The sequence below is a fragment of the Plecotus auritus genome, assembly GCF_963455305.1.
Source record: "Plecotus auritus genome assembly, chromosome: 13".
NCBI lineage: Eukaryota > Metazoa > Chordata > Mammalia > Chiroptera > Vespertilionidae > Plecotus > Plecotus auritus.
The window spans coordinates 15,205,162-15,227,023 of NC_137779.1; the positions used below are offsets into that span (position 1 = coordinate 15,205,162).

General features: G+C 52.8%; 1 protein-coding gene across 2 annotated transcripts; it reads right to left on the bottom strand.

Annotated features, from left to right (window-relative positions):
* Positions 1-4,490: 4,490 nt before the first annotated feature.
* Positions 4,491-21,170, bottom strand: SLC25A1 (solute carrier family 25 member 1). Of its 2 annotated transcripts, XM_080650130.1 has the most exons (11): positions 21,041-21,170; positions 13,111-13,333; positions 7,420-7,579; positions 7,057-7,164; positions 6,878-6,977; positions 6,653-6,791; positions 6,086-6,170; positions 5,825-5,929; positions 5,591-5,706; positions 5,437-5,510; positions 4,491-5,223 (listed from the first exon to the last, which is right to left on the bottom strand). In XM_080650130.1, exons 2-11 carry the CDS (start codon positions 13,192-13,194, stop codon positions 5,109-5,111), a joined length of 1,086 nt encoding a protein of 361 aa, XP_080506256.1. In that variant the 5' UTR covers positions 13,195-13,333; positions 21,041-21,170; the 3' UTR covers positions 4,491-5,108. The 2 variants fall into 2 exon arrangements, with proteins under 2 accessions (XP_080506256.1, XP_080506257.1); XM_080650131.1 differs by lacking the exons at positions 6,878-6,977; positions 13,111-13,333; positions 21,041-21,170 and having other exon boundaries at positions 7,420-7,690.
* Positions 21,171-21,862: the final 692 nt, after the last annotated feature.

Sequence of the window (21,862 nt, forward strand, 5' to 3'; positions counted from 1 at the left end):
CCCTGCACGTGGGGAGGGGTGAGCAGTGGAGAGAGGCTGATGGAGCCCTCCTGCCCCCTGGCCCTATCTCCTTTCCCATGGCTGAGGCTGGGGACACTAGAGCAAAAGCTACAGGGGGAGAAAGGTCACAGCTGAAGTCCTTCCTTCCCGTACTTAGCAGTGACGGGCGAATCCCTAGCCCAGGCCCTGTGGAGGGACAAGGTTGAGCCACAGACCAGGCTCTGCCCTGGGAGCTTAGCTCTGAGGAAACAGGAAGGGGGCCGGGCGGGGCCTGAAGGGCTTTAATTACAGGTTAAAATTAATTACAGGGTGAGGAAAAATGTTGAGGAAGAAGGAACGGCGGTGCATAGTGGTCTAGGGAAGGGAGGGCAGGCCGGCCTTGGGAAACCGGCATCTCCAGGTGGGGGCGGTGCTGAGGGGGTGTCCCTTCAGGCTGGCGCGTCAGGAGGGGCCCTTGGCAGCGCCAGCGCGGGCAGTCGGTCGTCGGGGCAGGCGCCATCAGTCACTCGGAGAGCGGCTGGGTGTTGGGGGATTGCAGGCGAGGTGGGGGGCACTGTTGGTGAAAAACGAGGACCAGGGGCTGGAGGCAGTGACCGTAACCCGGCCACCCAGCAACCCAGTCCAGGGTCCGAGCGCGCGTCCGTGACGTGACGTCATCAGCGCGCGCTGCTCCGACTTCCGGGAGAGCGTTGGCTCCCCAGGCTCCTCCCGAGCGCCACCGGCCAGGGGAAAGGCCATGGAAATCTGGCTCCTTCTTCAGAAATGGCCCCGGGAAGCCTCCTGGGTACCTCCCGCGCCCACGGAACCCGGTTTCCGGACCCCAAAACCGGGGGCTGAGAGAGGCTCTGATGGTCTGCGGCCTTTCCCAGCCGGCCGGGGGATGGCGACCCTCCCCTCAGCCCCGACAGGCACAACCCCTTTCCCGCCACCTGATCCAAACCGCAGGATAAGCCTCAGGCCACGATCGCGGGCAGTGGATTTACCTTCCCCGCATCACAGCCCTGGGGGGGGGGGTCTCCTAGGCACCGAGAGCAGGGGCGCCTCGCCAGGTCACCGGCAGCGGGGAGGAGGGGGCTCGGCGGCGCGGGCTCCAGGAGCCAACAGCAAGCTGGTGAGAGCCTCGGCGGCTCCTACCCGGTCAGCCTGCGAAACTGCCCAGGCCTCAGTAGCTTCCGAGGCCGTGCTTTCCAGCCCGGGGTGGGCAGCTGGCCACGGTAGGCACCTGAGTGGCGAAGGGAGTGGCATGGTTATCCCCTGAGGTCACTTGAGGAGAGGACACTCCTGTGGCCAAGTGGAGCCTTTGCAGGTTAGGCTCGGGCCAATGGAAGGTTAAGTGAGAGGTGGGCGTGGCTGGCAACGGAGACTAAGGTGACAACAGGGAGGGTCAGAGGTCAGGGCTTGGCCCAGTGTGAGCAAAGGGGAGGTTGCTCTCTGGGATATTTGCCAGGTGGGTGTGGGAAGAGGGAAGCTACAAGGCCACACCAGGGACCACCTTGTTTTCTGTAAATCACCTACATAGTTGGTCTACGCAATGGATCCTCCCATGGTCCTTTGCAGCCAGTTCTCCACTGGGCCTGCATCTCCATGCTTGTCCTGGTGTTTCCAGTCCCTCTTCCAGATCTGGAGGAGGCAGGAACTCCTTAGGCCCCCTAATTTTGTGCCTCTTACACGCCCCCCCCCCCCCCACCAACCCCTACCAGGGAATCTGTGAGAACTGCAGAACGTCCAGAGAAAATACTCTGGCATCAATTGAGGTCGTGTCTGCTGTGAAGGCTGAGGGCACAACCTGAAAAACAGACTTCTCTGTTGACGGAAAGCAGACAGACCATTTGTCAGGAGTGACTGTGTGTGTATTCTAAGCTCTGATTGCCATTCATCACCTACACAAGGATGTGGGGAAACCCAGGGAACACCGGTGCAGTCGTGTCACCCAGTGAAGGAAGGGTTCAAGGAAGGTGGGGTGGGGAACTAGAGGGCAGCTGCCTGAAGGCCTTTGCCTAGAGAGGCTAGCCATATAGTGGTGAGGACAGGGCTGGAGGTCGGCCAAGCCCTGCCCCAGAAGCGGCCGCCACACACCCTCTATTCCTTTGCCCTGTCTCTGAGGCCATTGTCCTTCCTGGGCACATTCTGTGATCCCAGGCGAGACTCTGCCAGATGGTGAAGGTTGCCTGAGGCTGAATGGAGGCTGGCTGAGGCTTCCAGGTGGGCACAGAGGGTCTGGTTGTGGAAGGAATATGGTCTCCACACTCAGCTCACATCTCTCCTGATAGTCAGACACAGCCATCTTCTCCCTGACACTGGCCTGTGATCAGGCTGGAAGTCTAGTTTGTTCTGTTTCCTGATAACTTGAAGGTCTGCCAACATCTCCGCTCCTTTGCCCCTATAGTCACAAGGGCAGGCAATGATTCTAGTCCCGGTGGTCCCATGTCTACACGGTCCCTGCCATTGGCCTCCTTTCTGCAGCCTTTGGGGTCTTGGCTAAATGCAGCTAGGTTTTCTCCAGGTCCTTACTTGCCTTTCCGGCTGCTCTCCCTCTGCTACTTCCCTCCAGCCTTTATGGCCCTCAGCCCAGACACGAGGTTTCTCCTGCCCCTCCCCCCCCCCCCCCCACTTCCCTCAGGTCTCAGCCCCAAGAACTGAGGTTGCCTAACTCTTCAGGCAATGCCTAACAGGGAGTTCCAACAGGGCAGGTGGCAACTCTGCTCACAGCCCCCAGGGGACTCAGACCCAGCTCAATCAACTTTTGTAGCAGGGCTACCTACTTTCTGTCCACATTGTGAGGCACAGCAGAGGACCCTGAAGCTATGGCAGTGTTCCTGCCCCTCCTGAGTACAGGTCCCAATGCCCTGCTCTTAGCCAAGGGTAGTCTTGGTCCCTTCGTCCCTGTGAAGAGGGACAGGACCCTGGGGTGCTGGTGAGCAATGATTAAGTGGCTACCATCCCAGGAGATCAGTGTTCAAGGGCATTAGGGCCCCTTAGGGTCCAGCTGCTGGGCTTTGCCCACTCTAGGAACTACTTAGAACCAGAGAGACTACAAACTACCTCTTGCAACCCAAAGAAAAAGCTACCACGTGTGGGCTTACTGTATTAAGCATTGTTCTAAGCACCTAACACGGATATAATTTCATTCTCATAACCCACTGGAGTGGGTTCCTGTGTCACCCCATGTTACAGATTAGGAAATTGAAGTTAGGTGATTTGCCTAAGGTCACACAGTGAGCAGATGAGGAGCCAGGGTCCTGCCCCCTCATGGGTCACATGCTGTGTCCTGGACAGCAGATGCCAAGGGGCTATGTGCCCCTCTAGCCTCAGTAGTCTGTGCTGTGGGTCAGTGCTGCCCAGCACCTGCTTTCATCCCCACAGTAAAGCTTCTGAGGTTGAGGTCCCAGCGAGTGCCTGCCGCACATAGTACTCCTAGTGTTCCCCGAGTTCCTGCACCCTGGTGCGTGTACGTGTGGGGTGACGGCCCTTGACCCCTGTGGGTAGGCAAGCTTTGCTGCTTGGACCTTCTCCGTCGTGGGCAAGATTGGCAAGTCTCCTGTGACTATCAGGAGCACATGGCCCAACCCTTCTAAAATCTGTGTTCCTTGCTCTCCAAGCCCACACTCGGCCCTCAATTCTACCCCAGAATTTTCAGATCCAGGTGTTGTGGGAGGTTTCCAGTGGGGCACTCTCTCCCAGAAGCAGCAGTTCCAGGGAGGGGACCGTCCTACTGGGAGGCTTCTGCTGGCAAGTTATTGTCCAGCCCCAGCCTGAGCCAACCCTTTTCATGACTCGTATCCATGACGTCAGCTGGACAGGAAGGCACCTCTGCCTCCACACAGCCAGGGGTACTGGTTCACCCCATTCTGCTCTGGGTCTCCTCCACTTGGCTAATGGGTGACGGTTCCAGCTCCTGATATGAGGGGGGTGGGAAGAGCCCTGGGGATCCTTCAGTTCAGAGCTTTGTATCCCCCAACCTGTGCCTGGATCCTGGGATTCCAGCAAGAGGCACACCTTCCTTTGGGGGGTGAGGCACCCCTAGCGCCCTGGTCAGGGAGCTCCACCTATTCCTGCTCCAGGCTTCCCAGTGCTCAGAGCCTCAGGGGACTACATGCCTCACTAAGCCCTTCACCTCAGACCACTGAAAAGCCAGGAGGGAGGGAGGGGCCTAATCACAGGTTGAAGGATAAGAGCCCAGGAGCACTGTCTCCCCAGGCCCAACCAGCAGCATGGGGCAGCTCTCCATTCTGCCCACTCAGTGCTTTCTTCCAAGTGACCCTACAGGATCTTGGCCACAGGCCACAGGCCACAGGCAAGGCCTGGATGAAGCCCAGATGTTCCCTGGCCCGGTGTCAGGTCTGAGGGTTGACACTGGCTACAGCTGGCTTGCCCACCTGCCTGCCAGTTGCCTGGCTGCCCTGGCCCCCTGCCAATATCCTCAGAAGGGCTTGACCTTCACAGAGGCTTGGCCATCATTGCCCACCCACAAATGGGCCCAACACAGGGACAGGAGGCTGTGACAGTATCCGGTTTATTCTGCCTTGGGAGGGTGGTCCTGAGAGCGGCGGGTGCCACCCTGTCCCAGGCGGAGGGAGGGCCCAAGGGCCAGTTAAGGCCAGTGGCAGGAAAAGCGGGGGGCATGCAGCCCCTGGAATGCAGTGAGGCCAGGCTGAGGCCCGGAGGCAGCTGTGGTATGCAGGGGTGGGTGCACCTGCTGCCCAGGGTGGAAGGCACCGGGCTGGGACCAAGCCATGGTGACAGGGCTGTGGGCCCAGGCAACACGGGCACCCTGGGAAGTGGGACACAGGGTCACAGAACACAAAACATGAAACACAGGCACATGGTGCACGAGTAAGGATATGGGCAAGGGGCACAGGTTTACAGGCCAGAGGACACCCAGCCTCTGCTGAACACACAAACACAATGGTGGTGTCACTTGGACCACAAGGGACACAGTACTATGGGACATATGGACTCAATGGCTGTGAGGAATAGGCCCAGGCCATGGAATGCAAGGGACAAGAGAGGGGGGCCTTTTGGCACGACTGCACTGGAATCATGAGAAGAGGGTGGAGGGGGTTGGTCTGGAGGTGCCTGAGGGCAGCCCCAGTGCAGACCCTTGGGGCTCAGTCTGTCTGCCACACTTTGTTGAGCAGCTTCACCACTTCATCGTAGATGATGAACACGATAGCCACGTCCGCACAGACCCGGCCCAATCGGGGAACAGTGCCCTTGTAGAATCTGGGGTTGAGTGGGAGAAAAATCCAGGTGAGGAGGTAGATGAAGGACACTGCCCCTAGACAGGGCAGGTGGGTCCAGACATTGGAGGGGCAAGAACAGGGACCTAAAGGTAAGGACTTCCGAGGGGATGGCCTGGGGCAGGCAGGGGTTTTGGGGTGAGGCCTAGGGAGGCCAGGGAGGGCCTGGGGTGGGGAAAACAACCCTGTCACTCACGCCTTGAGCCCCTCATTCCTCAGAATCTGCATGCCGCAGTCCCACGTGTTCCGGTATTTGTGTGCCTCTAGGCCCTGCAAGACACCAGCACCCCACAGGACTCAGCAGCCAGCCCCTGTCCCACACTCCCCTCCCCTTCTCAGCTCTATCCCACCTGCATCCGGGTTTTGATCACGTCCAGAGGAGTGTTCCCGAAGACACTGGCTGCACCCGCAATAGCTCCAAAAACTCCGGTGATCAGTGGGTTCATGGGCTTGTTGGGGTTGTCCCCTGGATGTGGGTGGGGGTTGCAATCAGAAAGTGATGGGAAGTAAAGGGGTCAGCTCTGATGGCTGGGAGGAGTATGAACTAGGGCTCATGAGGTGGGGTTCTGGGGCAGCACACATACCTCGATACCAGTTGCGTAGGGAGGTCATGACGAAGAAGCGGATGGCCTGGTTGGAGCCCTGCTTTAGCACGGTGGCTGTGAGGCCCTGGTATGTCCCCTTCAGCCCTGGGGGCAGGCAGGAACGGAGGTTACACTTGCACACAGGCCCAGTGGGGACTGGGGGAAGCTGCACACAGGAGTGCCAAGGCAGAAAGAGGAAGGGCCCTTTCATTCTGGCTGAGATCCCTGATCCTACCTGAGGAGGAAGGCCCAGTGGCTCACCTTGTTCCCGCACAATCTCCCTGACCCCGTGGAAGAATCCTCTGTACTTGGGGTTGGGAGAGGTCTGGTCATGGATGAACTTCACCTGAGAGAGAGGGAAGCAAAGGAGCTGGCTCCCATGGTGCCATGGGAAGGGCACACTTGGCCCCTTGGCTTACAGGTCCAGAGCCCACCGAAGTCAGGCCAGGGTTGCAGATACAGATCTTCATCTGGAAACAGGGCCAATAAGGCCACTGTGCGACTTGAGGCCAAAGAGACAAGAGGGCCCGCCTCACTAAGTTGTATTTGTGGTGTTGCCTGTATCTCAGGCAGCAAACATGCATTGTTTTGTGTATAATAGTGTTTTTAAAAAATTTACCATCTTCCTACGGCTTTCGGAACAGAGTCCAGCCTTCACAGGAGGCCCATCCTGCAGGCCTCCTGCATTCAGCTACCCATTCACCCCTTGCTGCTTCTGCTGGACCCTCCCACCTCAACATCTCCATTGGACACAGGGACACAGCATCACCCCAGACTCCACCACCTCCTCCCCTCTGCATGCTTTGTTCCTACAGGGAACCTCCCTACCTTCACGGTCTCCATTGGACACACTACCACCACGGCCTCAGCCACTCCTGCGCCCAGGCCACACAGCAGCCCTCGAGTGCTATCCAGCCGTCCCTGGGCGTCCCGCATGTGGTTGCTGAGGAACTCAAACATCCCGAACCTTGGGGCGGAAGGCAGTGGGGTGAGAGGGGCCGCCACCACCCTTGCCACGTTCCAGAGACCGCCTCCACCCCGGGCCCGCCTCACCTAACGGCCGCCTTGGGGATGGAGCCGTAGAGCAGGGAGCTGAGGCCTCGGTACAGGCCCAGGACGCCATGGCTGCGCACTGTCTGCCGCACACAGTCCCCTGGGGAAGGGGGTGGTCAGCGACTCCAGCCCCCCCGGGGCCCGCCCCTCGGGGCTCCCCGCTGCTGCCCCCTGCTCACCGATGCCCCGGTAGCGCGGCGGGTGTGAGCGCTCGTCCAGCTGCAGCTGCGTCTTCACGTACTCGGTGGGGAAGGTGATGCAAATTTCGATGCCTCCTGCCAAGCCGCCTGCGGGAACCCGGACTCGTGGTCTGAGACCCCCCGCTCGGACGCCCCGCCCCCGCCCCGGACTTTGTCCGGCCAGGACCCATACCCCACCCCCGTTCCCCTAGCGAGGCTTCGAGGGGTGACACGCAGGGTGAGCTGGAGATCAGCGCCGCGCCCCCCGCCCAACCCGGAAGTGGGGAGGGGCCTTGGCGTCCCGGGACGCCCGGAAGCGCAGCGGGACCGGTGGACTAGGGTTCGCGCCCCTGAGGAGCCCACCTGCCAGGATAGCCTTCCCCGGATGCGTCAGTTTGGCCTTTCCGGGCGCGGGCGCAGCGGCCGCCAGAGCGCGAGGCGTCGCCATTGCAGGGAGGCGGTAGGCGAGAGGCGGGGCGCCCGGCGCTGGCCGCGGGTCCGAGCCTCCGGTGCTCCGCGGAGCCTGCGGAGGTGGCGGCGGCTGGTTATGTCCGGGGGCGGGGCGGCCGCGTCAGCTCCAGGACTCCGCCCCGCGTGGTTCGAGCCGGGCCCCGCCCCCGGTCCGCCCCGTGTGGGCCGGGAAACTGAGGCCGGGGCGGGGACGTCAACCCAGCCAATGGACGAGCCCGACTCCTGGACCACCTCGCTCGGCTGGGCCGGGGTCCTAGGTAGGCGGCGCTGCGCCGGCCCGGAGCTGTGGGTCAAAGTGCAGTCTCCTAAGCCTGTCTGGGCCTTGAGCATAGCTAGGCGCGGAAAGGAGCGAGCTCGGGGTCTGCATTCCCGACGCGTGCGGCAGGACCCCGGGGATGGCGGTGGAGAGACACGTGGGCTAGCCCCATCCTTGCTGTTTGAGGGTTTGGCCTTCCCACACCTGCGGGTTCAGCGGTTACCACTCCCCTTCCGGGATTTAGAACTCCAAGCAGTGCACACGGTCCATAAAAGACCCCAAACACACCTGGCTATATCTCCCGGGGCAGCTTCCCTGTGTGGATGCAGGTCCCCCAACCCCAGAGCACCCAGCAGATTTCTTGCCCCCTTCTACCTACACCAGCACCAAGCAGGGAAGCTTTGCCTTGATAAACCGACTTTAATATTCATGATCAGCAGGAGCTCAAGGCCAGATCAGACGGGTGGACTAGGGGTTCGCGTCAGCTGTGTCTGCGAAGTGACCAGGAGAGGGCAGCTCGCAAGTGCCAGCGCCAATGAAGAGAAGGCGCCCCTCCCCCAAGTGCTGGGGACTCATTGCAGATAAGAACTCCTCAGGATGCTGGCGGGTCTGGAGACTTGAGCTGACCTCCCTGCCTGGCACGTGGAGCTGGTCTTCTTAGGTAGTCAAGGGTTACCTTGACACCCCCAGGTTCTGGGATGGCTCAGTGGCTGCAATCAATGGGTCTCAGCAAAAATAACATCTAGGTGTCTCCACCTTGTATCCGGGTCCTCTGTGCTCCTTGAGGAGGTTAATAAATCGGTAGAGGGAGTGTTGCCACTGAGTGGCCACTACAGACTGCAGCCATACACAGGAGGCTGGGCAACGGCAGGAACAGCCATAGGGGGAGCCACGGGGGCTGGTCCAATAGGAGGGCCTGCTGTCAGCATCAGCTGCAGACTTGCAGAAGGAGAAGCCAAGGATGAGCAGGGCTCCTGCTGCCCCCAAGTGGCCAGGACCTCAAGGAGCAGGATTGCAGCCTAGTCCTAACGATCCCGAGCAAGCATGTCAAACTCAAGGCCCACACGAATATTTTTGCCGCCCAGCCAATATAATGGTATGTAAGAAACGTTTTTCTTTTTAATATATTTTTATTGATTTCAGAGAGGAAGGGAGAGGGAGAGAGAGATAGAAACATCAATGATGAGAGAGAATCATTGATAGGCTGCCTTCTGCACGCCCTCCATTGGGGATCGAGCCCACAACCAGGGCATGTGCCCTTGACCGGAATCGAACCTGGGACCTTTCAGTCCTCAGGCTGATGCTCTATCCACAGAGCCAAATTGGCTAGGGCTGTAAGAAACGTTTGAATAAAAATTTCAAAACTGCCCTGACCGGTTTGGCTCAGTGGATAGAGTGTCGGCCTGCACACTGAAGGGTCCCAGGTTCGATTCCGGTCAAGGGCATGTACCTCAGTTGCAGGCACATCCCCAGTAGGGAGTGTGCAGGAGGCAGCTGAATCGATGTTTCTAACTCTCTATCCTTCTCCCTTCCTCTCTATAAAAAATCAATAAAATATATATTAAAAAAAATTTCAAAACTTAATTTTACAATATTTTGTTATACGTAATTAATAATGAACTACAACGTTCGCTAATGACTGATTACTATAATCGTGTTGCATTCATTTTCCTTATGCGCTTTACGCGCAGGCGCACCATTTCTCTCCACTAATACTAGCAGCAAATATTTTAGCAGCCGGTTGCCATGTCATTAGTCTTGTACTGACTTGTTCGGTTTGCGCAACAGGAAATATTTCGCTTTTGGAGAACAAGAAAAATAGGTTTATTTGTGTTAAGCTTATTAATTTGTGCAGTTACTCAGTGTCTGGTAAGCTAATGTGCAAGAAAAAATATTAACTTTTATTAAAATGTTCTATTATTTTATGTTAACGATTACTCATTTATTTCAGCCCTTTGTATTCAGCATGTCTCTATCGAAATAAAAGCTTTTGTTTTTTTGTGGCCCACATAAACTTAAACCTTGTTTATTTGGCCCGTGTTTGCCTTTGAGTTTGACATGTTTGATCCAGAGGCTGAAGTTCTAAAAGCAGATGCCAGAGGCAGGGACTGTGGGAGCTGTTGTTGTAGGGCCAACTCTAGAGGGTAAGCTCATCCCCAAGTAGGGCACTTACTTAGCTAAACTGGTTGAGTCTCACTAATGCCCATCGATATCTAAAAAAAAAACCAGACTGAAACAAACAAAACAAAAGAGTTTGACATTAATGGGAGGTGGGCACCATGACCCCCGAGGAGCACACAGGTGGTGGAAGACTCGCGTGTTGCGTGCTCACATTACACCCTCAGGCCTATGTTAGTCCAGCAAATGCATTCTAGGGACCATTAGCCTCTCTGTGCAGTGGATAACAAATAACCTGTCTACTGAATGGCCAGGCCATCTAGGCAGGTTCTCAAGCGCAAAGGCAACAATAGCCTGTCAGGGGCCAGACAGGTGCACACAGCAGTAGCTCGAGACAGGGCAGTTGCCAGGCACAAGGAATAGGCAAGGGCACCACCAGAAGGTATTTGTCCTCAGAGAAGGGTGGACAGTGGTGGTGCCTCTTCAACATTCCTGGATCACTGACCTTCTGCCTTCTCTACATCTGGTAGCCATTGTGGTCCTCATCCCCCACCCTGTCCATTCCCACCCCAATCGGAATCCTAGCCAGGGACAGGGGACAGGAACTATGGGATGCCACCTACTAAACAGGAGAGGGGTGGGCTCTACCACATGCTTCTTTCACGTGTGCAGACTCTCTGCGGTGTCTAGTCTGTCCCTGCAAAGCAGAGCAAGAGGCAAGAACATGTGAGTGCCTGCCTTACAGGCCTCATGCAGTCCTGGCCTGGAGGTGAACTTGGGAGGCAAGCACATAGCCTCCAGGAGAGTGAGAGCTGAGGACAGGCACACAGAACTCTGCTGCACTGACAGTGACCACCACTTCATTCCTCAAAGCGAAGCCTCTCTAACTAGGTGGAGTAATGAGTGCCCACTGGGGCCCCGATGAACCCCAGGTGCTATTCTATCCCTGTACTTCCCAAGTGGACACTTGGCCACCAGGTGCACTGGAGCAGTGAACTGTGAGTGGGCCATGACTCACAGGGCTGGACACAGGGACACTGCTGAGACAATGCAGTAGCTCCTGCTTCTAGAGTCCAGGCTGCTCACCCCTTCTAAGGATACTCGTCACCTTACACCTGGGACCCTCCACCTGGCGAAGAGGATGCTCCATCTGAGAGGCAGGGGCTGTGATGGCCATCTGAAGACAAACTGCACTTTGCCTTTCTTTGAGGCTTCACCAGGTGCAGTGCCCACAGGCTGGAACAGACAGATAGATGGAGAGGGAATAGAATGAGGTGGTGCCATGGGGGATGTACTGTGCTAGAAGGAGTGACAGCAACTGTGTGTCTGGGACCCCCCCAAACAAGCACATGGGTAAGAAAGAAGAAACAATAAGTGCCTGTGTGCACTCAGGTCTGGGAGAGCTCAGGCAAGGCACCAGAAACCTAGCAGAGACAGCTCTGATGCCAGTCCTGTGTGCTCCCTTACCTCTTCCCTCCATGGGACCTGCGCTGAGGAAGGAGCAAGAAAGCTGTCCTCTCACAACCTGTCCTCTCTGCCTTCATCTGGCTGTACTGGGAGAGCCCTGGGGAGCAGACGGTTCTCGGCGAGGGATGGCCATTGAACTTCTCAGATGAGTCAAGAGGCCTGGGACCAGGATCTCTAGTCAGGAAGCAGCTGTGGCATTCTTGTCTGGACCCCTCTGCCTCACAACAGTGTCCAGTCTGCTGGGCCCCAGTCCCCAAGAACCAGCTATACTCTACCACTGCCAGAGAAATCCCTCGTGAGCACCCTCCTCTCCCCACCAGGTGACAAGGCATCTGGCTGAGGGCTAGCAGAGGCATGTGGGGCAGGACTGAGGGCAGGCACCATGGCAGCTCCTGCCTTCCAGGACTAGGGAAGGTGTCTGGGGACCCTGGGCCAGGGACCAGGGTCCTTCCAGCAAGAAGGCACACTCTATGGGTCCCTCCTCCTGCAGCAGGGCCATGGCCTTGAATGGCCTTGGGATGGCCCAGAGGAATCCCTTGCAGGCCAAAGCTGGTAGCACCAGACCCCACACCCTCCGTTTTTTTCCTAACCCCCATACTAACCCTGGGAGGCTCCTCCCTTCCATGCACACTGCCAGAAGCCTTGGCCCGTGGCTTGTTGGCATTGTGGGGCCTCCATCTGGCTGGAAGAAGGTTAGGAATGTGGCTCGATGGGCAAGTAGGCACTGCTGAGCTATTACTTTTCTGCAGACTTAGAAACAAATCGGACCGGATGACATGGGTCTCTGGAGAGTGGCTACAGCTAGGCCCTAGACCAGCCGTGGGCAAACTACGGCCCGCGGGCCAGATCCGGCCCATTCGGCTGTTCTATCCGGCCCGCGGAGCCAAAAGAGCAGAGGGTTCTCTTGCTCTCCCCTCCGCTCCTTTACTTTGTATTTATATTAGTTCACACAAACACTCCATCCATGCTTTTGTTCCGGCCCTCCAGTCCAGTTTAAGAACCCACTGTGGCCCTCGAGTCAAAAAGTTTGCCCACCCCTGCCCTAGACAGTGACTCCTAGGGCTTCAACTCACAGGGAGTTGAAATTAGACACTGTCACCTCATTAAACAGCTCATCAACCTGCAAAGAAAGCCAGGATGGGACACTAGGGACACCAAGTGATATCTGGAGTGGCAGAAGTGATGTGCCAAGACATAAGTATGGCCTCTGGGCCAGGAAGACTTGTGTCTAAACCCCCCAACCCATTCACCTGTCAGCTTTGGACCTGAACCCCAGTGTCTGCAGCTGTAGAGGGGATGACTGTTTCCCTCATTAGTGTTAAAGGCTTAAATCCAGGTTAACATTCCTATTAACTGCTCCTCCCATTGCCAATAGCTGGTGCTGAGAGGTAGTTGGCCCACACCAGTTGTCACTGGGCCCTCTGGTGGTGGGTGAAATCACTGCATCCCCCTCAGGCCCCCCCTCCACTGTGTGGGCAAGTGCTCAGTTCTATCCAGCTCCCCACCACCCCACGGTGATTTTCTAGAAATAATAACACTGGGCAGAAAAACAATCAAGTGTGAAGGCAAGAGGCTTCTCCCAACAGCAGCCTGGGCTGGTTGGGCAATCTGGGCTGGCCCCGAACCGGCCTGGGCTGGTTGGGCAATCTGGGCTGGCCTCGAACCAGCTGCTGCAGGGCCTCTGCAGATCAGAGCCAGAGTCACAACCAGGGCCAAGGAGCCACAGAAGGGCAGGCACTTACTTTGCTAAGGTACTCCCTCATCACCAGGGTGAAGCAGGTCATGGCCAGGTCTACCAGGTTGTGCCTCCAGGCCAACTCCAACATCACATTTGGGGAAGCAGGCTGTAGCAGGTGAAGGGAGAGGCTGCGAAGCACTCCTGCTCGCCCTCCTCCGGGAACCACTGCAGCAACTTCTCAGCCGTCTTGGTGTTGATTCTGCAGCGTGCTGCATGGCGTCCTGCAACTGAGGTAGATGCACAGCTTGGCCTCCCTGCCTTTCTGGGCTGACAGGGTACAGGAGCAGTGCCAAGCTCCAGGAAGGCCCTCCCCTCATCCCCATAGGGTTCCCTGTGCTCAGTGGTTAGAGCATTGGCCCACAGACTGAAAGGTCCTGGGTTTGATTCCGGTCAAGGGCGTGTACCTCTGCTGCAGGCTTGATCCCTGGTCAGGTCATGTGCGGGAGGCAACCAATCGATGTGGCTTTCTCACACTGATGTTTCTCTCTCTGTCTCTTCCCCTCCCTTCCATTCTCTCTAAAATTAATGGGAATGCCCTAGCTCGTTTGGCTCAGTGGATAGAGCGTCGGCCTGTGGACTGAAGGGTCCTGGGTTCAATTCCAGTCGAAAGCACATGCCTGGGTTGCGGGCTCAATCCCCAGTAGGGGGTGTGCAGGAGGCAGCCAAACAATGATTCTTTCTCATCATTGATGTTTCTATCTCCCACTCTTTTCCTCTCTGAAATCAACAAAAATATATTTTAAAAAATCAATGGGAAAAATATCCTCGGGTGAAGATTATCCAAATAAATAAATAAAATAAATACAAAATAAAAATTTTAAAAAAGGGGCTTAGGGACAGTAAGTAGTCTGTCTGAGAGAGTTACAGCTGTGTTTACACAAGACTCTTGGTGAAAACACCAACTGACTGTATCGAAGAGCTAGAACACGTTAGGTGCACTGAACATCCCCCATGTTTTCATGCCTCTGTGCCTTTGAAGATGCTGGTCATTTTTCCTTTTGTATCTGTCTTCTCAGGCTCATTCACAAACTTATCCTGGTGCCTAGCATGTTAAATAATTTACTAGGAAAGAAGTTACTTGTTTTAGGAAGTCAGATTTAGATCATCTGAAGATATATTTAAGAAAATATATTTAAAACTTACCAGCAAGCTTTTCTAGCTCAAAGAGAGAGCTTTGTAAATGAGGGCCTATGAAGAATGATGACACCAAGGTCTTTTATAGAACTTACTTAAAATTCTAGGACTACAGGTCAATGGGGGGAAAGTAGACATATGTAATACTTACAGCAATAAAGAATTAAAAACAAAAAACAAAAACAAATTCTGGGACTAGGTTAGTTTAGGATAGTTTAAAAACTACACTTTTATAGTGCTTTACGGAACCTCTCTCAAATTACACTACTGCAAGTTTTCTGTATTTTAAAACCAATGCATAAGACCCTACATTTATCCCTGTTAAACGTCAACTAGTTGGATTCCAGCCTGTGAAGATCTGTTCGGATTCTAATTTTGTCAATGAACTTTGCTATCCCAGCTCTGTGGCATCCTTATTGAAGCGGCCAAGAGTGATGGTAATCTCCCCCCTGGCATGGAGGCCACCAGCAGGCCTCAAGCAAGAGAAGCAGCAGAAGAAAATATAGAAGAGACGGAATGCAGCACATTAGGTGAAGCAGCAAGGGGGGAAAATACAGGAAGACCAGGGGAAGCAAAGAAATACTTACAGGATGTGGGGCAGGGTGACAACTACCGCCCCAGGAGGATATTAATAAATAATACTGTCAAATAGAGGCTGTGATCTGTATGTGATCCTAAAAGAAAGATCTTTCAAACTATAGTAAGTTACAAAAGCAAAGGGCAGGAGAATATAGTAGGATTCTTTTAATCATTTTTTTGGAAAAATATAGTGGTGTCTACTGGAGAGAGAGACCCAGAAGACACCACTATTAAGTATACTTCATTTATACTTTCTGTATGGGGCCATTCTCCTGTGTATATGTATTACTTGAAAGTCTGTTCCAGATAGACTTTTGCCTCAGCTACAGAATGCTCAAGAACTGGCGGAGAAAAACATTGCTAAAGATCTTCCTAGGACTTGATAACTCTTTCAACCCAATTAACTAAAAAGATACTGGGAATCTTGTGCAGTTTAGGGATTTTGAACATTTCAACATGTTATATAGTGATGACTTGTTTTTCCAAGGAAGCCCTATTCAAATTCATTTATCATTTGGTCACTAACCCTGCCACTGTTGTGGGCACTCTCACAAAGGCTCACCCTCCCACACACACACGGTGAACAGGTGGTTACTTTCCTCAATCCTATATAATAAAGAGCTTATATGCTAATTAGACCAAACAGCCGAACAACCTTCCAGACGTCCTTCTGGACGACTTCCAAAGTTGGGGCTGCGAGAGCCAAGCCCCTTGCATGAATTTCACGCATCGGGCCTCTAGTTTGTAAATAAGAAAGTCAGAAGGTAAATGATTGGCCCAGTATCTATTTCCAGAACAAGGATCATAAGTCTGCCAATAGGCAAAATTTCATAGGTTACACAAGACCTTAGAAAGTTTTACATAGAAGTACAACAGTTTTAGGACATACTGAACCTACTGTTTGTCTCAGTATATCCAAAGCCATTTCACAAAACGAGATGGCTACAAACACATACTGGGCTGTGGGCACACTGTCACCTTTCAGAGTGACTTCCCAGGGGCCTCTACAGCAGACACAGGGGCTCACGAACTGTTTTCAGTTCAAGCTCAAGCTACTCCTTAAGAGTTCTGCCTTCCCCACTCACATGTAAAAGGCTTCAAGCATCAACCTCTTTCCTTAATGATAAATAAGGACCAACATCTAGATGATTGGTTCAACCCAGCTGCGTGTGAAACTCATCTGGCAAGAAATGCCAAAGTCCCACCCTCACCTCTAAGAGATTCTGATTTAACACGAGGTAGGTGCCTGCGTACGTGTTTTTAAAGTCCAGTCTGGGCTGAGAAGCACTGATTAAGACTAGTGACCACCTTGTTCCTATAATTTGCATAGACTGCCTTGGAAGACTCTGTATCTATTAAGAACATCATCTAAGAGATATGCTACATAATCAAACCTTAAGGGAACATGTTTTAAGTTCTCTGTGAATTGAGCTGTGCCATATTTCAAAACTCTTACAAACTAGCAGCTGCTTTTTGATATACCTGGGAGAAAATTCCCTTGGGGTCATAAATGAATTTCTAGGCCACTGAATGGTTTAGCCATTCCTCTTCTGAATCAAGGTGTCATCAGTTCTTAGCCCTTAGCATTTTTCCATTCTCAGATATCACACACAGCAACAACCTTCCAACTCAGATATCAGAATTTTTTTTTAAAGTTCAAAAAGTATAAATAATATAAGAAAAATATTTCTGCAGAACCAGTCCTCCTCTCAAAACCAGCATGACAGCCAAAACCGGTTTGGCTCAGTGGATAGAGCGTCAGCCTGCGGACTGAAAGGTCCCAGGTTCGATTCCGGTCAAGGGCATATACCTTGGTTGCGGGCACATCCCCAGTAGGGGGTGTGCAAGAGGCAGCTGATCGATGTTTCTCTCTCATCGATGTTTCTAACTCTCTATCCCTCTTCCTTCCTCTCTGTAAAAAATCAATAAAATATATTAAAAAAACAAAACAAACAAACAAAAAAAAACCCAGCATGACAGGAATAAACAAAGCTAAATAAATTGCTACCATCTTAAACTGAAGTGGAAGGAATGCTGTATTACAAGGCACTATATGTAAAAGTGCAGTTTCTGCTCTAGGTGCAACCCTAAAAAGGTGATTGTAGACTAAAAATTTCCATACCCTGGTTTCTATTTTCCCATTGGCCATTATAAAATCACTGTTTTTCCTCTGGGAGAAATCTGGCCTGAGAATTTTCACATGCAACAAACTGAAATTGAAAACAGAAAAATATTAATATTCTTGGAATGCGATTCACAAACGTAAAGTGTCTAGAATTATTTTTCTATGCATGGCATGGGAACGAAGATCTAGAGAAAAAACAAGTTTAAATGAAGAGTACGGATGTTTTATCAGTCACTAGTTTACTAGTGTATTTCCCCCTTCCTAATAGTATACAACTGAAGAACTGATTTCTACTTTTCTCAAGGAATTTTTGGTTTGGGGGACTGATCAGGTGGACAGAGGAGAGGCAGAAACAAAGCAGAGTCAGTGCCAGTCACAAGTGAGCGGTCTAGAGAGCCTGGAAAAGCCTACAAATCTTGTCAACAGACAGTCTATATTATAACTAATCAGTCACAAACATTTTATTATGAAATTGACTTCAGAGACTGGAGGGCCTATTACATACAGGCAGTGGGAATACAACTGCAAACAAGAGGAGATCCTGACCTCTCTGAGCTCACAATCCAGAAGGGAAAATGAGGGCCATCAAAATGAAAGTCCCAAAGGCCACAAGGACACAGAGGAAGGGCCCTGACAAGTCAGGGACATCTTCTGGAGAGAGTGTCATTTAAGCAGATACCAGAAGGCAAAGTAGGAGTTGGTTGGGTAATGAGAGGGGCGAGGGGATGACTGGGTTCTGGAAAGAGGCAATAGCATATTGAAAAGCCCATGAGCAAGGGTGTCGGAGTCCAGAGAAGGTCCTGGAGGAAAGAAGTGGGGCAGGGAGAGCTAAACACAGTGAGAGCTTTTCAGAGCCTTTCACCGACAGACTAAGCAGCTGTTTATCTTTTGGGATCTTTTTGCCTGTGTGCTAGAGAATGGACTGGAGAGGGGCAGGCAAGCCTGGAGGCAGATTTCAGAGAGGAAAGGAGAGGGAGAGAATAATGGATCGGCTGCCCCCTGCACGCCCCACACTGGGATCGAGCCCACAACCTGGGCATGTGCCCTGACTGGGAATCAAACCGTGACTGGTTCATAGGTCGATGCTCAACCACTGAGCCACACCAGCTGGGCAATAAAAATATTTTTTCAAAGGAGAAAGAATATATTATTTAAAGAAAGTGCACTGTATTGTGAAAACATGACCTTTCAATCCATCACGTTCCTTGCTATACTGTCTAGTCAAAAAGACCTGAATCTGCCCTAGCTGATCTGCTCAGTGGATAGAGTGTCGGCCTGCGGAGTGAAGGGTCCCAGGTTCCATTCTGGTCAAGGGCACATGCCTGGGCTGTGGGCTTAATTGTGCAGGAGGGAGCCAATCAATGATTCTCTCTCATCACTGATGTTTCTATCTCTCTCTCCCTCTCCCTTCCTCTCTGAAATCAATAAAAATATATTTTAAAAAAAGACCTGAGTCTGAATCCTGCTCTTATTCAATGAATGGCTGAAGACAAGTTACTTATTTAACATCTATGTGCCTCAGTTTCTTCAACAGTATCTCACGGACTGTAGTGATTTAACATAAAACACTTAGGACAGAGCCAGTGGTTACTTCTTTTTTTTTTTTTTTAAATATATTTTATTGATTTTTTACAGAGAGGAAGGGAGAGGGATAGAGAGCTAGAAACATCGATGAGAGAGAAACATCGATCAGCTGCCTCCTGCACACCTCCCACTGGGGATGTGCCCGCAACCAAGGTACATGCCCCTGACTGGAATCGAACCCGGGACCCTTCAGTCCGCAGGCCGACGCTCTATCCGCTGAGCCAAACCGGTTTCGGCAGTGGTTACTTCTTTTCATCCAGCTCCATCTCACCCATAAAATGAGAAGTACAACACCCTTCACAAGTGTGACACATGCATGTGATTGAGTGAAGCACTGTGCACAGTGCCTGTACTGAACCTTTGTTCAAATACAGGCAGACCACGTTTATTTTTTCAAGGCAAAACTCTTATTAGCAGAGTTATACTAGTAGGCAGAACAAAGTAGGACCTCATTTAAAAAGCTAAACTTTGGCCCTAGCTGGTGTGGCTCAGTGGTGGAGCATCAACCTATTAACCAGGAGGTCACGGTTCAATTCCTGGTCAGGGCACATGCCCAGGTTGCAGGCTGGATCCCCAGTAGGGGGTGTGCAGGAGGCAGCCAATCAATGATTCTCTCTCATCGTTGATGTTTCTATCTCTCTCTCTCCCTTCCTCTCTGAAATCAATAAAAAAAAATACTTAAAAAAAAAAGCTACACTTTGGGGGTGCTGTTGTATTGAAAGGATCTTATGATAACAAACCATAATAATTTTGCCCTAACCGGTTTGGCCCTTGGATTGAAGGGTCCAGGGTTCGATTTTGGTCAAGGGCATGTACCTGGGTTGCAGGCTCCCACCCTGTCAGGGCATATGTAGGAGGCAACCAATCGATGTGTCTGTGTCTCTCACATCGATGTTTCTGTCTCTTCTCCTCCCTTCCACTCTCTCTAAAAATCAATGGAAAAATTTCTTTGGGTGAGGATTAACCAAAAAAATATATTTTTTTGATTGTTGACCCTAATGAATATGCAATTATTCTTTTTTTAAAAAATATTTTTTATTGATTTCAGAGAGATAGGGAGGAGAGATAGATAGAAACATTAATGATGAGAGAGAATCATTGATCAGCTGTCCCTTGCACTCCCCACACTGGGGATCAAGCCCATAACCCGGGCATGTGTCCTGACGGAGAATCAAACCGTGACCTCCTGGTTCATAGGTTGACACTCAACCACCGAGCCACGCTGGTAGGGCTATTCTTTTTAAAAAATATATTTTTATTGCCCTGGCCGGTTTGGCTCAGTGGATAGAGCGTCGGCCTGCAGACTGAAAGGTCCCAGGTTCGATTCCAGCCAAGGGCACACGCTGGGGTTGTGGGCTCTATCCCCAGTAGGGGGCGTGCAGGAGGCAGCCGATCAGTGATTCTCTCTTATCATTGATGTTTCTCTCTCTCCCCCCCCCTCTCCCTTCCTCTCTGAAATCAATAAAGAAATATATATTTAAAAATATATTTTTTATTGATTCATTGATTTCAGAGAGGAAGGGAGAGGGGGAGAGAGAGAAACATCAATGATGAGAGAGAATCATTGATCGGCTGCCTCCTGCACCCCTCCCACTGGGGATTAAGCCTGCAATCTGGGCATGTGCCCTTGACCGGAATGGAACCTGGGACCCTTCAGTCCGCAGGCCGACGCTCTATCCACCGAGCCAAACCAGCCAGGGCATGCAATTATTCTATAATTAAAAAGTAATGATTTTCCTGTTTGGTCACACAATTTGAAGAGCCTTCCCCCATGAAGTCACCCTAATGTAAGGATCACAAGATACAAAAGGGGAAATTTAAGACTGGATGCAGATTTTGGAGTTATGAAGCTTGGGACAGAAATATATGTGCATCTCTAGTCAGTCTAGTTCAGCGATTTTCAACCGGTGTGCCACAAGAATTTTTAAAACATGCAATCCCCGACTAGTCGGGGGCACTGACCTCTTTTCCCTTAGATTGTCCAATAAAAAAAATAACAGCCAACACAATAGCCGTCCCGTGTGAATGAATCAAAGTTATACCTACTTTGTTGTCATTTCGGCAAAAATATATATATATACTGGATGTGCCGCAGAATTTTAGTAATTAATTTATGTGAGCCAAGCGATGGAAAAGGCTGAAAATCGCTGGTCTAGGTACAGCTTTTCAAAGGCACTGACACGAGGCATTCCGGCAGTTCTCGGGTCCCATCCCTGGAGCCTCGGGAGCGGCAGCCCAGGCGCCCCCGTGTCCGCCCACCGTCGCCAGGGGACCTCAGTTTCCGCGACCAGAACACCTGGCGGTCCACATCCCTGGCCGTCGCGTCCCGATACCGAACCGCCCGCCCCAGCCAACCGAAGTCGGCGCCGTCTCTATCGGGGTCAGGTGGAGCCGGGGGGTGGTCGGCGGCACCCCCAGGTCCTCAGGGAGACAGGGGGTGGGGTGGGAATGGGGGTGGGGGGTGCGACCTGCCCTAGAGCCCGCCGAGTCTCCGCAGAACCCCGGTTCTCACCTGGAAGTGCTCCAGGAAGCGAAGGGGGAGGACCTGCGCGAAGGCGGGCGGGGAGCTGAGGCGGCGGCGGCTCCTGTCGCGCGAGCGGCCCGGTGGACAGGCAGACACGCAGACAAGCTGGGGGTGTGTGTGTGCGCGGGGGCGGCGGCGCAGGCGCACTGACTCGGGGCGCCACAGACGTTCCCTCCGCCGACGGTAGCGGAACCCCTTCGTCCTCCGCCTGAGGGTCCGCGCAAAGTAGTCCGCGGGTAGTCGCACTTCCCAGACCTCTGAAACTTGGCGAGTCCGGAGGTGCGCGCCAGAAGGCGGGCCATGCTCTTGCTGGGGGTGAGCGTGGACGCCAGACTAGGTGTGGGCTGCCCTCAGCAAGGTCTGTGAGGGATGGGGTTTTCAGGAGAGGTAAACTGAGTCACCGGCTGCCCTTGCCCAGAGCCTTGCATCTCTACAGAAATTCTACCTCAACTTCTGGACAGTTGGGTTCAGGGACACTTTTTAAAAATAACATATTTTGGTTGATTTCAGAGGAAGGGAGAGGGAAATAGAAACAGAAACTTCAATGAACAGAGAGTCATCGTTGGGCTGCCTCCTGCATGCTGCACACTGGAGATCAAGCCCGCAACCCGGCATGTGACCTCCTGGTTCCCAGGTCGATGCTCAACCACTGAGCCACACCGGCTGGCGGGTTCAGGGACAATTTCTAAAATTCAGTCAGTATATACCCCAAACTAAAAGGAGGCTTCCAAGTGTGAGTGTGACCGAAGTGTTCCTGCCGCAGGCTCAGCACCTGCTCCTTTAGGAAACATCCTTCATGGCTGATCCGAT

Excerpts from the sequence above, each read along its gene's own strand:
- SLC25A1 (XM_080650130.1), bottom strand. The coding sequence starts at position 13,194 with ATGTTGGAGTTGGCCTGGAGGCACAACCTGGTAGACCTGGCCATGACC. Across the intron at positions 7,580-13,110 it reads TGAGGGAGTACCTTAGCAAA|GCTCCGCGGAGCACCGGAGG; the intron begins GTAAGTGCCTGC and ends CCACCTCCGCAG. Across the intron at positions 5,707-5,824 it reads CCTACGCAACTGGTATCGAG|GGGACAACCCCAACAAGCCC; the intron begins GTATGTGTGCTG and ends ACCCACATCCAG.